This window comes from Oryctolagus cuniculus, chromosome 1 (assembly GCF_964237555.1).
Source record: "Oryctolagus cuniculus chromosome 1, mOryCun1.1, whole genome shotgun sequence".
Taxonomy (NCBI): Eukaryota; Metazoa; Chordata; class Mammalia; order Lagomorpha; family Leporidae; genus Oryctolagus; species Oryctolagus cuniculus.
In genome coordinates this window covers 225,931,159-225,945,595 of record NC_091432.1, presented here as the reverse complement: position 1 = coordinate 225,945,595, position 14,437 = coordinate 225,931,159, and the positions used below count along the sequence as shown (strand labels likewise).

General features: G+C 53.4%; 1 protein-coding gene across 12 annotated transcripts in view; it reads left to right on the top strand.

Moving 5' to 3' along the window:
• TTLL11 (tubulin tyrosine ligase like 11) overlaps positions 1–14,437 on the top strand; it is a 271,423-nt gene that overhangs the window by 111,800 nt on the left and 145,186 nt on the right. Inside the window, exon 7 of one of the 12 annotated variants that reach the window (XM_051855657.2) lies at positions 14,154–14,263. The exons of 10 other annotated variants lie outside the window; for them this stretch is intronic. In XM_051855657.2, coding sequence (XP_051711617.2) covers positions 14,154–14,263 — 110 coding nt within the window. Of the gene's footprint in view, positions 1–1,440; positions 5,343–14,153; positions 14,264–14,437 lie in introns of those variants that run through there. One more of the 12 variants, XM_051855664.2, reaches the window with a different exon arrangement.

Here is a 14,437-nt window from a genome sequence, read left to right as displayed (position 1 = left end):
AGCAATGGTCAACATTTCACTTGAGTGTTTTGTTTTTACCAAATTCCTGGCTTCCAGCAAGTGAGAATTGGGTAAATATCATTGTGCCTGTGTTTTGGGCAGCGAAATCAAAGACAGGCTTTTCACATAGCACTTCCTGTAGCAGAGGAGCCCAAGCATTCCCAGACATTGAAGTATGCATTTGCCGCGGTTCAGCACTGGGAGAAACGCCGACTTCCCCAACCAAGAGGGGCTTCTTTTGGTTTGTTTATTTTGTGTGTTTTGTTCTTTAAGGTTCCTCCCTTACCAACTGGGCTTGGTTCCAATTAGAACCATCTGGGTAGCTTTCAGGCCCCCAGTCCTGGGGCCTCCACTTCCAAAGCTGTTGATTTTAATTAGCCTGGGCTGGAGGGCTTGGCGCAGTCACGGTTCAGCTCCCCTAGGTGGTCCCACTGTGTGGCCAAGGTGGAGTGCCCCTGCCCCACAGGAAGCATGACCCTGAACCGGGATTTGTCGCGTTCTGAGTCCGCCTGGGTGACACTGGCTCTGCTGAGGTTGTCCCAAGAGGTTCCCTCATACAGGCTGCTTGTGTTGGCCGCCTGAGCTTGGGGGGACCGTCCTGCGGGGTGTGACTTCCACCCATTCCTCCCACAAGGTGGCAGTGTGTCAGGGCCATCCTCTGAGTGTCCCAAACACCAGGGCGGCCAAAGAACGTGCTTGTGAGGAAGTGAAATAAAAAGACAAAGTGCTTTGGTGCAGAAAGATTTGAAATCCTTGCATAATATTTTTCATAGCACACATTTACACCAACTTTTCAAAGACCTCTCACATGCTTGGGTTTCAAGTCTTCTTGCACCAGAATAAGCTTTTATGTTTGTTTTAAAGATTTATTTTATTTATTTGAAAGGTAGAGTGACAGAGAGGGGGAGAAATAGAAAGAAGGAGATTCCCATCTGCTGGTTCACTCCCCAGATGGCTGCAACGGCTAGGTTGAAGCCAAGAGCCTGAAACTCCTTCCTTGGGCGGGGACCCAAGCCCTTGGGCCATCTTGCACTACTTTAGCAGGCACGTTAGCAGGGAGCCGGATCAGAAGTGGAGCAGCTGGTTCTGGAAGCAGCCTCACAAGCAGCAGCTGAACCCGCTGCCCATTACACCAGCCCCAAGCTGATCTTTCAATTCCACTTGCCACGAAGTTTTTGATGTGTCCACCTGTGTGTATGCACATCCTCCCTGTAGCCACCCCTAAGGAAAAGCAATAGAATCATTGCATTTTGTCAGATTGATTGCAGTAAAACTCATCCCTTGCACATGTATTCTCTAGTAGTTATTGATCTCAGCAGAGATGAGGCCCTGAGCAACGGGGTGGCACCGTGGGGAGACTTCAGTGGCTGTGCCAATATGAGACAATGGGCACAGGTTTTTGAGCTTGACCTTGACCTACTGGCACTCTGATTCTTTCAGTAGAGACAAGAAGTTCAAAAGCCGTATTGTGGCTTGAGCTGCCTTACCATCTGCTGCCAACACATGAAGAGCTGGAAGGCTCTCACTGCCTTTTCACATTTATAAATGGCGTTGCAACAAAATTCCCCATCTTCTTCTTGCTCTGTGTTTTGCTCCTCATAGACCCAGATAATCCATATGAGTTGCTGATCTAAAATTTAATAGCAGTGGGGCTCAGGAGCATTGATTGGGGAGGGTAGAAAAGGCATTTTACAACTTATCAAGTCATAAGTAGCAGCCCCTCATTTTTAATTTAAAAAGCATTGACTTTTTTTTATTGATAACCAGAAACAGTTAGAACTTGAAGAACCTGACTTCAATTCTAATATAAAAACCCTTTCATCTCCCCGCCTTTTTTTCCCCCTACAATGTAAGTCTGTATGTTGATAGCTAAATGCCACTTACTGATATTTTCCCTTCGTTTCACGTTTTTTTCTTTCTCCTTTTAAACCCAGCGGTGATGATTATGCACGAGACACTTTGTAATCTGTAAAGTGTATTTATACGTAAGGGGTGATTATCATCATCACAATAACTTCTCCCTGCAGAGGAAAAGGTTGAAATCGTCGTCAACTCCATGGAGTAGAAATAACTTGGCACCGCACTTGAGTGACGTGCACAGAAAATGCACAGTGGGTTTTTGTTTGTTTGTTTGTTTGTCCATTCCAAGTCCGTGTGGCTGCAACCGGGTAGAGTGATGGAGCCAAGACGTCCAGGCTGGCAGTTCCCTTTGGAGGTCGGGTTGCTCGTGTTTGCGCAGAATCTGAGCTAAACCTTTTCAAACGCAGGATCCCGCTCTCCCTCTGCGAGGCTTTCGCCCAAGAGGGTCTGAAGGGCCCCTCGTTAGGTCCTTGCTGGGGCCAGTTTGTCAGCAAGGCTGTTGAGGCAGGTCTCCACCTTTCCCACACACACACACACTGGAGGAGAAATGAGACGGCCAGCACCCCTCAGCTCCCCAGACTGCTCTGGGAGGGTGCAGAGGGGACCCTAGAAGGGACCCTGCACACGCGTGTCCATGCATCCCGTGTCTTGACACATCCCTGGGCCTTGAGGCCTGGGGCCGGTGTTGGTGGGGCTGAATACCATCCTCAGGCCATAGGACTTCCACATGGAGGGAGGAGCTAGACCCTACCATTATCCAGCTGGGCATCGTCTCCTTGAACTTACACCGCCGAGATTCAAAATCCTGACCTTGGGAATGTCATATAGCTATTTTGAGCCTCAGTATCCTTGTCTATAAAATGGGTATAACATTTAAACGAAAAATGAGAAAAAGTGATATGGTGGGCACTTAACAACTGTTAGCTCCCCACTCAACAATATTAGTCTCTTTCCTGGTAGAGTTTTGAATTTGAAGCCAATGACATATTCTGTAACTGAAGCTGTGAGAGTGCTATAGGCTAGAATCCGCCTTGGAGCTGGTTACCCCCAGTAGAAGGTTATATTTGTACTAAGTTGGCGGGTTAGATAATGCACCTTTGGCCCCGGAAGGCGGTAAACAGCTATCATTTGAGAATGATTTTGACCATGGTGACATTTCACAGTGTCTAGTGACTATTGATCTTCATGCAGGGTGTCGTAGAGCACTGTACGGACATGGGAAGGGAGAGGCTGATGGGATAGGTTTCCGGAAACATCATCTTTATGGAGGTAAAATTGACATACAAGAAAATCAGCCATTTAAATGTGCACACGTCAGTGGCATTGAGTGCAGTGGCCCTTCAGTCCCCTTCAGCTCCAAATGCTTCATGGCTTCAGAAGGAAAACCCACACCCAGAAAACGGTCGCTCCCACTCCTCCCTCCCCTGGCCCAGCCGCCACCCATGGGCTCCCTGCCTGCAGGTTTGCCCATTCTGGATGCTTCAGGTAAACAGAGTTGTAGGACACACGGTCTCGCGTGGTGGGTGTCTTTGACTTAACGTGCTCGAGGTTCACCCGTGTTGTCGAATGTGTCATAGTATCTCGTTGTACAGACATTTCAGTGTCCGTTCATCAGTGGGTGGACATTTGGGTGGAAGCCAGGGAGGGGCTGCAATGGTCTGTTTTATACGTTGGCACTTGGTAGAGTTCACTGGCGAGGAAGAGGTCTTTTCTGTTACAAGAAGTTCCTAGAACCCAGGAGTTAAGTCAACCCCCTCGTTTTGTCGATAGGGCACAGATCAGATCTTAGGAGCCAGTCAGCTCCCTTCCAAGCCTCCCTGACAGAGCAGCAGCGTGTGTCCTGGTGGGGCACTGGGCTCAGCGTCAGGCAGCTCTGGGGCGAAACCCTTACATTCTGAGCTTTGCACAGTGGGCTCGGCCAAGCTGCTCTGTCCTCGGATCTTGTCTGTAAAGTGGGCATCAAGGTACCTCCTTGGCTGGGTTGTCATGACGATGATGTGCAAGATAGCTGCCTGAAATCTGCGCGCCTTGGACACACGCTGGCCCTTAGGGCTGCCGACTGGCCCAGCGGCCTTCCTGCCAAGGTTGGGTGCCGGTGACCGGTCACTCCCCAGCTCCGGAGGCGACAGTGTTGTGTGCACCGTGGTTTGGCCCCCAGCATCACAGGTGAGGAAACAGGAGGGCACGTGTCCCGCTCCAAGTCACAATGCCCAGCCGAGGTAGGGTGCAAACTGGCCCAGGCTCTCTCCTTTTCGCCACGTCGCTGCATCGGTCTCTCCATCTGGACACTCAAAGCATCACTTTGTGTGAGAAGGAAAACGCAAGGAGAGGCAACAGGAATCATCCTCCTGTCTCGGGGTGTATGGGCAGCCTCAGTTCTTGTTCTCTGCCTGAAGTGGAGGTGAGTGAACAACATTCCCTGACCGCTTCTAAAACGAGCTGATTTCCCCACCAATTGATTACTGTTTGGAAGGTCGGTTTACCCCGTGGAGGGGGCCGTTTTCCAAGTATTGGGTTCTTTTTCCCTGGTGTAGATGTTCCTGGGAACAGGGCTCCTTCCCTAGGGGATCATAACTCTTGGGGGTCCCAGGGTAATGTAAGTGAAGGTAGCCAGGCCCGGGAAATCGGGGTGCGTGTCCCCTTGATATCATAGGCCACGCCCAGCCTGTGAGCCAGCTTGTCAGCTGTGGCCTCCTACCCACAGATGTGTGTCTGCAGCCGGACTCACACGAAGCCCAGAAGCCCCCCTCTCTCTCTAGTTCATAATCCTCTTCCCTCTTTGTTTACCACCTGTCGCCATAGCAACCAAGTGCCTTTATTCTAAAGGGAAGAGCCCGCCCGCCTGAGAGCTTCGCACCTGATCTGGAGATGTTTGTTTCACCAGGAGCTCAGGCTCTGCCTCTTACTTGGCTCTCATCTCGGGCAGCCTGTGCCGTGCTCAGAACCGGCACACGAGTGCCCAGGGGCGGGGGGATTCTTTGTAGAACCCTGGATACAGGAGAAGCATTCTAAGAGCAGAGAACTAGGACTCTCCCGGGGGCTCAGTTCCCTGGCTGGGCCTTGAAATAGGACCAGGGGATGCGCTTTGTCACATTAATCAGGAGTCCTCCAAACCCAGACCTCGGCCCCTCAGGCTGCAGCCCCCTCGGCCACTAAGAGGAGGGACCCTGCCTGTGCAGACGCGAGTCTAGAACTTGAACAGACTCTTCCAAGAATCATCTGACTGTCCTGCCGAATAGCCCACCCACGTAAACACAGCCGACCTGCAGCTGAAATTCTGGGGTTCAGCTGATTCCTAAGAGCTCCTCAACGGCCAGGTCCTACAGACCAGCACACGCCGACCCCAAGTGCCTTTGAAGATTTTACAGAAATAAGAAGTCTGAGAAGTGACTATTTGTGTATTCATGGACATCTCATCTATTTGCATATTCATTTGCATCTCATTTGTACCATGCAGGGATTGAAGAAACCATATCCATTCATTTTGAGTGTTTATTGAGCACTTACTGTGAGCCAGGAGAAAGATTACAGAAGGAAATTAGCTCACAAGCCAGTAGGAGAAGCAAGACCCACACGTAAATGTAGAAAGTGCTAACGACCACAATCAGAAAGGTGAATTTCCCAGGGAAGACAGAGCAGGGGGAGCCTATTCCTCATGGGAGAGCTGATAAGGAGCTGGCTCTGGAGCTGAAGCCTAGAGGCTGAGTAGGATGTGAAACAGAAGAGAGAGGAAGGTTGTCCCTGGTGGAGGAAAACAGGCACAAGGTTCAAGTCGGGGAGACCTTGGAGGGTTCCAGTGGGCTGGAGAGACAGGTGCACGAGTGGATTGGTGGGGAGGAAGGTACAGGTGTGTGAAGTCTTTAAGGGTGTCTGGGAGCCCAGAAACCCAAGTGTGCATGTGTGTGTGTATTTTTCCTGGAAGAAAGGCTGGCAGTTTCATCCTATTTTCCAAAGACCAAGAACCAAACTGTCCTATTATCATTGGATACTAGGGAAGCTGGAATGACTTGGGCAAGGTTGAGACGTCGCAGCCCGTGGCTCACTAGGCTAATCCTCTGCCTGCGACGCTGACACCCCGGGTTCTAGTCCCGGTTGGGGCGCCGGATTCTATCCCGCTGCCCCTCTTCCAGTCCAGCTGTCTGCTGTGGCCCAGGAAGGCAGTGGAGGATGGCCCAAGTGCTTGGGCCCTGCTCCCACATGGGAGACCAGGAGAAGCACCTGGCTCCTGGCTTCGGATCAGCACAGTGCGCCAGCGCAGCGGCCATTGGAAGGTGAACCAATGGTAAATGAAGACCTTTCTCTCTGTCTCTCTCTCTCACTGTCCACTCTGCCTGTCAAAAAAAAAAAAAAAAAAGATATATTGCGTTCTCCACCCCTTGGTTCCAGGTTCCTTGGAACCCAGGTTCCAGGTGGGAGTCAGCAAACAAGAAAGATGTCTGCATTTTTCAAGTCAGAGCAGACAGAAGGTGAATGACAAGTGCGTTTCTTTGATGTGCGAGAAGCAAACCAGACGACGCTCTCCCCTTTGCACGTGTGTTAAGTGTGAAGTCAAAAGGAGCCAGTACAAGGCTCTTCTGGGTGGAGCCAGTGAGAGGGCACCGTTTCCAAGACTCCTGGGGGAGGCGGGATCTCCTGGGCCGGTGGGAGCATTGTTCCGAGGCCATCAGACAGGGGCTGAGCCCCCCGCGGCAGGTAGGCCCCGGCTCCCCGCTGCCTGTGCGCAGAGCAGATGGGAACCGAGACGAGCAGATGGCCAGGCAGGCACCACTGTGGGGGAAATGCAGAGCCGACTTGTGCGTGGGCCCTCCCAGAGCCCTTCCAGGTAGGGGCAGGGCCCATTCTTTCACGCCTTCAGCATCCCGTGCTTCCACAGTCAGGAGCTGGGAGCCCCTGGGAAGAAGGACACGGTGTGGCCTGGGAGCCCTGGAGACCTAGGGTTTGGTAGGAGCTCCGGCGGGCCTCAGGTGAGTCACTGTACTTGCCCGAGCTTGGGTTCCACCTCGGAATAAAGACGCATTTCTACTAAGCCTACCTGTGCACGGCCAGGTGTAGTGGGGTCATGCAGGTTACAGATGGGACATGGAGGCTCAGGCTGGCTTTAAAAAAAAAAAAAAGATTTATTTATTTGAAAGGCAGAGTTAGAGGCAGAGGTAGAAAGAGAGAGGTCTTCCATCCACTGGTTCACTCCCCAAATGGCCACAATGGCTGGAGCTGGAGCCAGGAGCTTCTTCCGGGTCTCCCATGTGGGCGCAGGGGCCAAGCCCTTGGACCATCTCCCACTGCTTTTCCAGGCCATAGTAGGGAGCTGGATTGGAAGAGGAGCAGCCGGGACACAAAGTGGCACCCACAGGGGATAAGCTTAGCCTACTGCACCACAGCGCCAGCTCCAAAATTTAGCACCTTTTAACCTTTCACTGCATCCACTGCACATGCAGAGATTGTTTACATACCTATATGTATACATGCTGTATTTTCTTCTTGACAGAGACGTTAATATCACAAAGTAAGGGCTTCATGGTCCTGATCGTAACGTGGGGAAGCAGAGCATATTGTCATGTGCAGGGGATGATTCAGTGACGTAATATGTAAGACGCTACACGAAGCAATATGACAGCCACACACTTTTTATACTCTCTATATGTTAACTTCCACAAATAAGAGAAAACATGCAGTATTTGTCTTTCTGGGTCTGGCTTATTCCACTTTAGCATAATGACTTCCAGTCGCATCCATTTTGCAAATGTCAGAATTCCATTGTGTTTGATGACTGAGTAATAGTCCATCACGGAATGACGCACCCTCCTTCTGCATTGTCACTCGGCGGACATCTGGATGGATTCCGTATCTTTGCTATTGTGAACTGAGCTTCTGTAAGCGTGGGCGTGCAGGGACCTGGTTCCGATGTTGATTTTATTTGCATTGGGTATATTCCCAGGAGTGGGATGGCTAGCTTGTATGGTAGATCTGTTTTTAGTTTTCTAAGAAATCTCCAAGTGTTTTTACCAGTTTGCACTAGTGTTATTAGAATACTCTCTTCTCCACAGCCTTTCCAGCATTTGTTATTTTTTGATTTTTGGATAATAGTCATTCTAACTGGAGTGAGGTTTGCCTTGCATGTTAATGGACATGAAAGCATTCGGCACACTGAAGAGTGGGTGCCTGGAAGGTGTTCTTATCCTTGGGTGGGTGGATGCCTACCCCAGACCTCTTCTCTCACTGGAGACTTTGGGGCAGGTGCTCAGGGTCAAACACAGAACACGCCTAGGGGGTTATGAAACAGGAAATCCCATGGTCAACTAGGTGGCTGCTCTGTCTCCGATCACGTTCAACACCAGAGTGAAGGCCAAGGTGCTTATAGCAGCAGGAGCCATGCCTGAGACGAGAGAACAATAACAGGCAGGAAGCTCTTCATGTGGGGTTGTGTGTCCCGGGTTGGTGGAGGGAGCCGACGAGTAGGTCAAAGCCATGTGAAATCGCTGACAATAGACAATTTGGGGGCCGACACCGCGGCTCAATAGGCTAATCCTCCGCCTGCGGCGCCAGCGCCCCGAATTCTAGTCCCGGTTGGGGCACTGGATTCTGTCTGGGTTGCTCCTCTTCCAGTGCAGCTCTCTGCTGTGGCCCGGGAAGGCAGTGGAGGATGGCCCAAGTGCTTGGGCCCTGCACCCTATGGGAGATCAGGAGAAGCACCTGGCTCCTGGCTTCGGATCAGCATGGTGCGCCGGCCATTGTGGGGGCGCGAACCAACGGCAAAGGAAGACCTTTCTCTCTCTCTCTCTCACTACCCACTCTGCCTGTCAAAAAAATAGACAGTTTGGAGGGAACACAAGAATGGCAGTTTCTTATGATGCAACCTCACTAGTGGGCCTGGCTGGAGTGGCTGAGACAGAGGAGGTGGGTGTGCCTTCCATTTGCGTGTGCTGGGGTCGGTGAGGGACCGTACCTGAGCTTGGGAGAGGAAGGGCAGAGGCAGGAAAGTGGGTGAAGGGGTGAGGTAGGGTTGGGGAGGCGCCATGGCGGACCAGGACCCCAGCTGTGCTCTCAGAGGGGCATTGTGAGGTGCAGAAGACAGACGCCAATTGCCTACTGCCCATTTCTTATTATTTTCTCATAAAAAATAATAATGTGGGATTATTGCAGCCTCTCATTCTGCCCTGTGGTTTTTTTCATCCATAAAAGGGAGTTTTCCCTCAGATGTTTTTAAATCTGCAAAGCAATCAGAAGTTCTTAATTTGAAGGGAGGGAAAATATTGCTCGTTCCTAAGAGAGTATTTGCCATGGGAAGCGTCAGACTCAAATGTATTGAAATAAATTGAACAATATATGTAACCGGGAGGTTTGGAGTGTGTGTGTGTGTGTGTGTGTGTGTGTAAAAGGAGAAGAATGTGCAGAGACAGGTGGAAGGGAGCTGCAGCCGTGACAGGTTAATCTTTAGCTGTGGGGGATGGATTTGATCTCCCTCTAATTATCTGCCAGATTAAAAATAATGAAAGATCAAAATTAAAGCCCCTTTCTGCCGGCACTGGGAAGCCCTTGGCTATCACACCGCACGGTCGGCAATATTCTCCAGCTGCTTCCTTTCCCACCCTTTATATGCAATTTCCATTTCGCCCTCCACTTTCCGCTGCGTGAAGAGCCCCTAGGAATGGCTCCTCACGGGGGCTAATGTGAGGGGCGTGGGAGAGGGTGGCACTGAGCAGGTCAGAGTAGTGGGCGCCGCCCCCCAGCTCATCACCCCCCCCCAGGCGCCGGCCTCTGCTGGGACGCACGGCGGCAGCGCTCAGTGCCTGGCTGCGGAGCCGGCTTCCCTGGGCACGCCCAGAACATTTCCTGCCTCTGCAGCCCTGGAGGCCAGCCCTGCGGAGCTGCTAACACGAATCAATGAAGGCATCACGGATGCATGGCTGTGTGTTGAGGGCCCTGTGCAAGGAGCTGAGTCAGGGATGATGGGGGATGCAGGAGGAGCACCTGCGAGGGGCCCAGGCAGGAGAGGGTGCAGGCCAGGGCAGAGAGGCCTGAGCAGAGGCACAAGCACCGGCGAGGGTTGCAAGTCGGGAAGAGCGTGGGGCTCTCAAAGCACCGAGAGAACTCCGGAACATTCGCAGCTGTGTCATTCATAAAAGCTCTGAGCTGGAAACCACCCAGCACCCTCCTCCAGGAGGGCAGGAGGCTGTGCTGTATTTATGGCTTGCATACAGTGTGTCGATGAAAATGCACGGCTGTAGCTCCGGGCGTGGATGCTGGCGTGGAGCCATGACGGAAGTCCCAAGGGGCAGGCATTTGGCCTGGTGGAGTAGACCCCCGACCCCCGCTGGGATGCCCACCTCCTGTAGCAGAGCGCATTGGTAGAAGTCCTGGCTCTGCTTCCAATTCCAGCTTCCTGCTGACGTGCACCTGGAGAGGTGACGGCTCGAGAGGTCGTATCCCTGCCACACCTGTGTGAGACCTGGGGTTGAGTTCCCAGCTCCTGGCTTTGGCCTGGCCCAGCCTCAGTCATTGTGGGCAACGAGGGAGTGAGCCAGCAGCCTGGAGCGCTCTCTCTCTACCAACAGGTGCCTTAACCGCTGATCCAAACACCCACCTTCTGTCCTATTTTTGAACCTGGGCCGTGGCTACATAGGTATTAGAATTATTCTTCAAACGCATGTTGTGCATTCTATACGCACTTGTTCAGCCATTTTACAGGAAAAAAATAAATCCAGGGAAGGCAGGATCACAGCAACTAAGGAGGAAGTGTCAGCAGCCGAGCCCAGGCGCCACGGGGCCTCATGGGGCAGGATGGCATTTCGCTTTTCATCCTAAAAGCAATGGGAACGTTGTAAACCACATTGCGGTTTGTGTTTTAAAACAAGTGCTCTGACTGCAGAGTGAAAGCCGCATCAGAGCGAGGCAAAGCTGGACACAAGGGGTTCTGAGTTGGGAGTGTGGGTGGTCATGGGGCTTGGGTGGCAGTGGTGGGCGTGGCACGAATTAGGACAGATGGACGGGGTGTGGCAATGAAGGAGAGACTGAGGAAGGGGCCCAGGGTGGCAACTGGGTAGGGAGCCCCAGCTTTGGGGGCCATGAGGAAGGGCTGTGAGACCTCCCGGCGTCTCTGATGGGTGGCAGGTACGTGGGCCAGGGGCCCATGGTGGGGGTGAGGCCTAGAGCAGAGCGGTGGTCCACATAGCAGACCACACACGGCCCACGTAAGCTACTTGCATGGCTGTGTGGTGACCTGGGGTGAGCCAGGGCCGGAAAGTCTGGGTTCATCCTGACTCTGTTCCTCTTTCTGACACTTTTTAAATAATTGTTTATTTGAAAGTGGGAGAGAGAGAGAGAGAGAGAGAATGAGAATGAATCTTCCATCTGCTGGCTCACTGCCCAAATGACTGCAACAATCTGGGCTGGGCCAGGCTGAGGCCAGGAGCTTCTTCCGGGTCTCCCACGTGGGTGCAGGGGCCCAAGCACTTGGGACATCTTCTGCTGCTTTCCCAGGTGCTTTAGCAGGGAGCTGGGTCAGAAGGGGAGCAGCCGGGACTCGAACTGGAACACATATGGCATGCCAGCGTCATGGGCCTCGGCTTAACCCACTGCACCACACCGCCAGTCCCCTGGCACTTTCTTTAACTCTGTTCCCAGCATATTTATGCCACAGCAGTGTGTACCGAATGCAGCCCGGCTTGCCAGCTCGGTCGCTGGGCACACAGACACCCTGTCTTTCGGGTCTTCTCTTGCTTTGAGGCTTTTGCAGCTGTGCAGGGGCCTCAGTGCCCTTACGAGGCCCTTGGCCTTGGTCATCACTTGTGCCCTTGCCTGGCAGGGCAGACAGAGGCAGCAAAGCCGTGGGGCAGGTGGAGAGGGTTTCCCTGGAAGCCCTGCCTTGTCGGGCTTCCCCTGCCGGCTCCTCCGCTCTTCCTCCTCGTTGCCATCTTCACCCACACACCTGTGCCCGAGCTCCGCTATTTCTCATCATTTGAAACTGATTATCCTAAATGACACTCAACCACGCAAAGCAGGCAGGCTGTGAGTCACCAACCCCATCTCCCGGGCGAGGAACCCGAGGCTCAGACACGCGGCATCCCACAAGCTCTGCTGGAGAGCGGATTACCTGGGGTGGGGATGGTGACCCGTGCACCAAGTCGAGCGGAGGTGGCGTGTCTGCACGCTGTGGCCTCCGTGGACGCTTAGGGGTGAACGAATGGAGCCTGACCTCGGAAGCCACGTTAGGAAGTGGGGCTGAGGATCCTGGGCCGGGAGGAAGGGGTGGAGGTGGGAGGTGGGAGGTGGAGGTGAACGGCGTAGCATGGCCGTTTTTATCTCAGAACCTCACTATGCAAGGGAGGGGATAAACTCTCAGCAGGTGCCAGTGGGCAGAGCAAGGAGCCCTAACTGAAATCCGCAGGGGCTCAATGAAAGGAAAAGAAAAAAGCTGACTCAAAAGAGTAGTGAGTTCCGTGTAGCCGCAGGTGATCAAGCCAGGACTTCATAGCCACGTGCAGGGGAGGAGCGCCGGCGTCCGCGCCAAGTAGACGTGGGTCCAGCTCCTGGCGGTGTCCGCTCAGTCCTGGTTTCCTCTTCTGTACCACAGGGTTAACAGTGCCTGCCTTGCAGGTTGGCCGTGAGGTCACAGGAGGGAGCAAAGCAGATCGTAGGGGCGTGCACACCTCCCCACAAGTAGCTACTGAGCTCTGATAGGTGTTACCTGGTTTAACCTGCACAAGTTCACAGGCAGGCCTGCTCCTACCACCTGTGGGGCCCAACAGTGAGTGTAAATTATGCCCCTTCTTCTCTCCGCAAGCAGTCCAGCCGACCCCTCCTCTCCCACTCGTGACTTCTCGCACCACTGTAGAGGAGGCTGGGCATGAGCTGCCCCAGTTCTCACACCCAGGCTCTGTCCACACCACACCCCCTCCCCAGCTGGTTCCCCTTGGCCATTCCTCAGTTTAGGGGGAGTCCCCAGAAGCACCATTTGCTGGGGCCCAGAGCAGGTGTCCAGAGAGGGAGGTGTGTGGGCCATGTCTCCTCCACCCAAGGCACCCCTTGCCCCTCTGGAAGGGGGCTGCCTGCGTGGGGCTGGGGCAGAACTGTGTTAAATGTGGGGCCCAGGGTAGTGCCTATCGCCAGGGTCTGAGTGCAGTATTTCTGCTGATTCCTAAGTGGTGGTACCTAGGGAGGGTGGCCTTGGGTGTGCTTGGCTGGGAGGAAGGGGACAAAGGCAGGACAGCAGGAGGATGTGGGGCTGGGGAGGGGTGAGGGGTCAGGGCAGGGCCAGCAGCTCAAATTAGGTCTGTAGGGACGGATTGTAACTCGGTTTCCTTCTGGGCCAGGGTCTCAGGCCACAGTCATCCAGGCTAGAGTCGAGGGCTGAACCACAGCCCTTTCAGAACAGCCAGTTGGGCCAACCTGGCAGTGGGGGAGGCACGGCTGGGTACCAGCTCCTGGTTTGAGTCAGCAAGACCATCCCAGACCCCTTCTACTGGTAACGACTTCCTACTAAGACCAGCACAGGCTGTGAGATTGTGTGGGCAGATCCACTGCGTGTAGAAACTTAGAATCGGGGCAGAAGAGGCGGGGCCGCCCAGGTGATAGGTGGGTGCCCCGAGCAGGCATTGGGAAAACCTGGAAGGTTTAAGGCCCCAGATGGCTGAGCACTGCCCCCACCCCACCCCCGCAGGAGTCTGCTCCATTTGCATTGCCACCACGTCTCCAGGTGATCCTGGTGCTGCAGATCCAGACACAACACTTTGAGAAACACTTGCCTGACAGCTGTCCTCATGGTGTCTGCTCCAAATCCCCTCTAGACTGGGAAGCAGCCTTCAGCCCCTCAACCCCGGAGCTGGCACCACGCTCTCAGTGGGACTCATTTCTATGCACAAGAGTTGGCAGGGCCCCTGGGGCAGGAGGCCCTTGGAGCAGAGTTTGCCAATCACCTTGAGAAAAGTCGCTCTTGGCTTAGCAGAACTCTCCCCGTAGGGCGTCATAGTTGGCACTTGCTGACCACACAGCTGAAGCAGCCACACAAGGCCACTTCCTAAATTCTCATTTGTATTCATCTGCTTCCCCTCCTGCCTTCCTAGGCGGGTTTCTTAAGACAGGTGAACTTGGTAAATGATTGTAATAGGTCACCCTAAAGGCATCATCAAGCCCTTCCAACACAGTTCTAACGAGGGAAGCCTCCGCGGCTCTCCCCTCGGCCCCTCTCCCCTGCTCTTCCAGCTGGTTCCCACGCGAAATCCTAGATGCGTTCCTAATTTTGATTCAGCCTTTCTCCGCAGCGGAACAAGTGGCGGGGAAAAAATTTTTCTCTCTAGGCAACAGCCGCGTTCCTGCCTCATTTGTTTGGGTCTGCCCTGTCACGTGGCCGCTGCGGGGCCTGCTCAGCTGAACCCGGGTCCTTCCAGGAAGGCATCGCTCAGGATCAGTAAGTAGATCAGGTTGCAGGTTTTAGTCATTTAATTATTGAATATGGAAATGCTTCCTTGCCTCATGAATATTTTAAAAAGGCGACAGCAGACGCATTGGATTTCGCTCCCAGATTTCATCCTGGCTCTGAACCATTTCCTATTTCTGCGCTGTCTGCTTACCCTGATGCCGT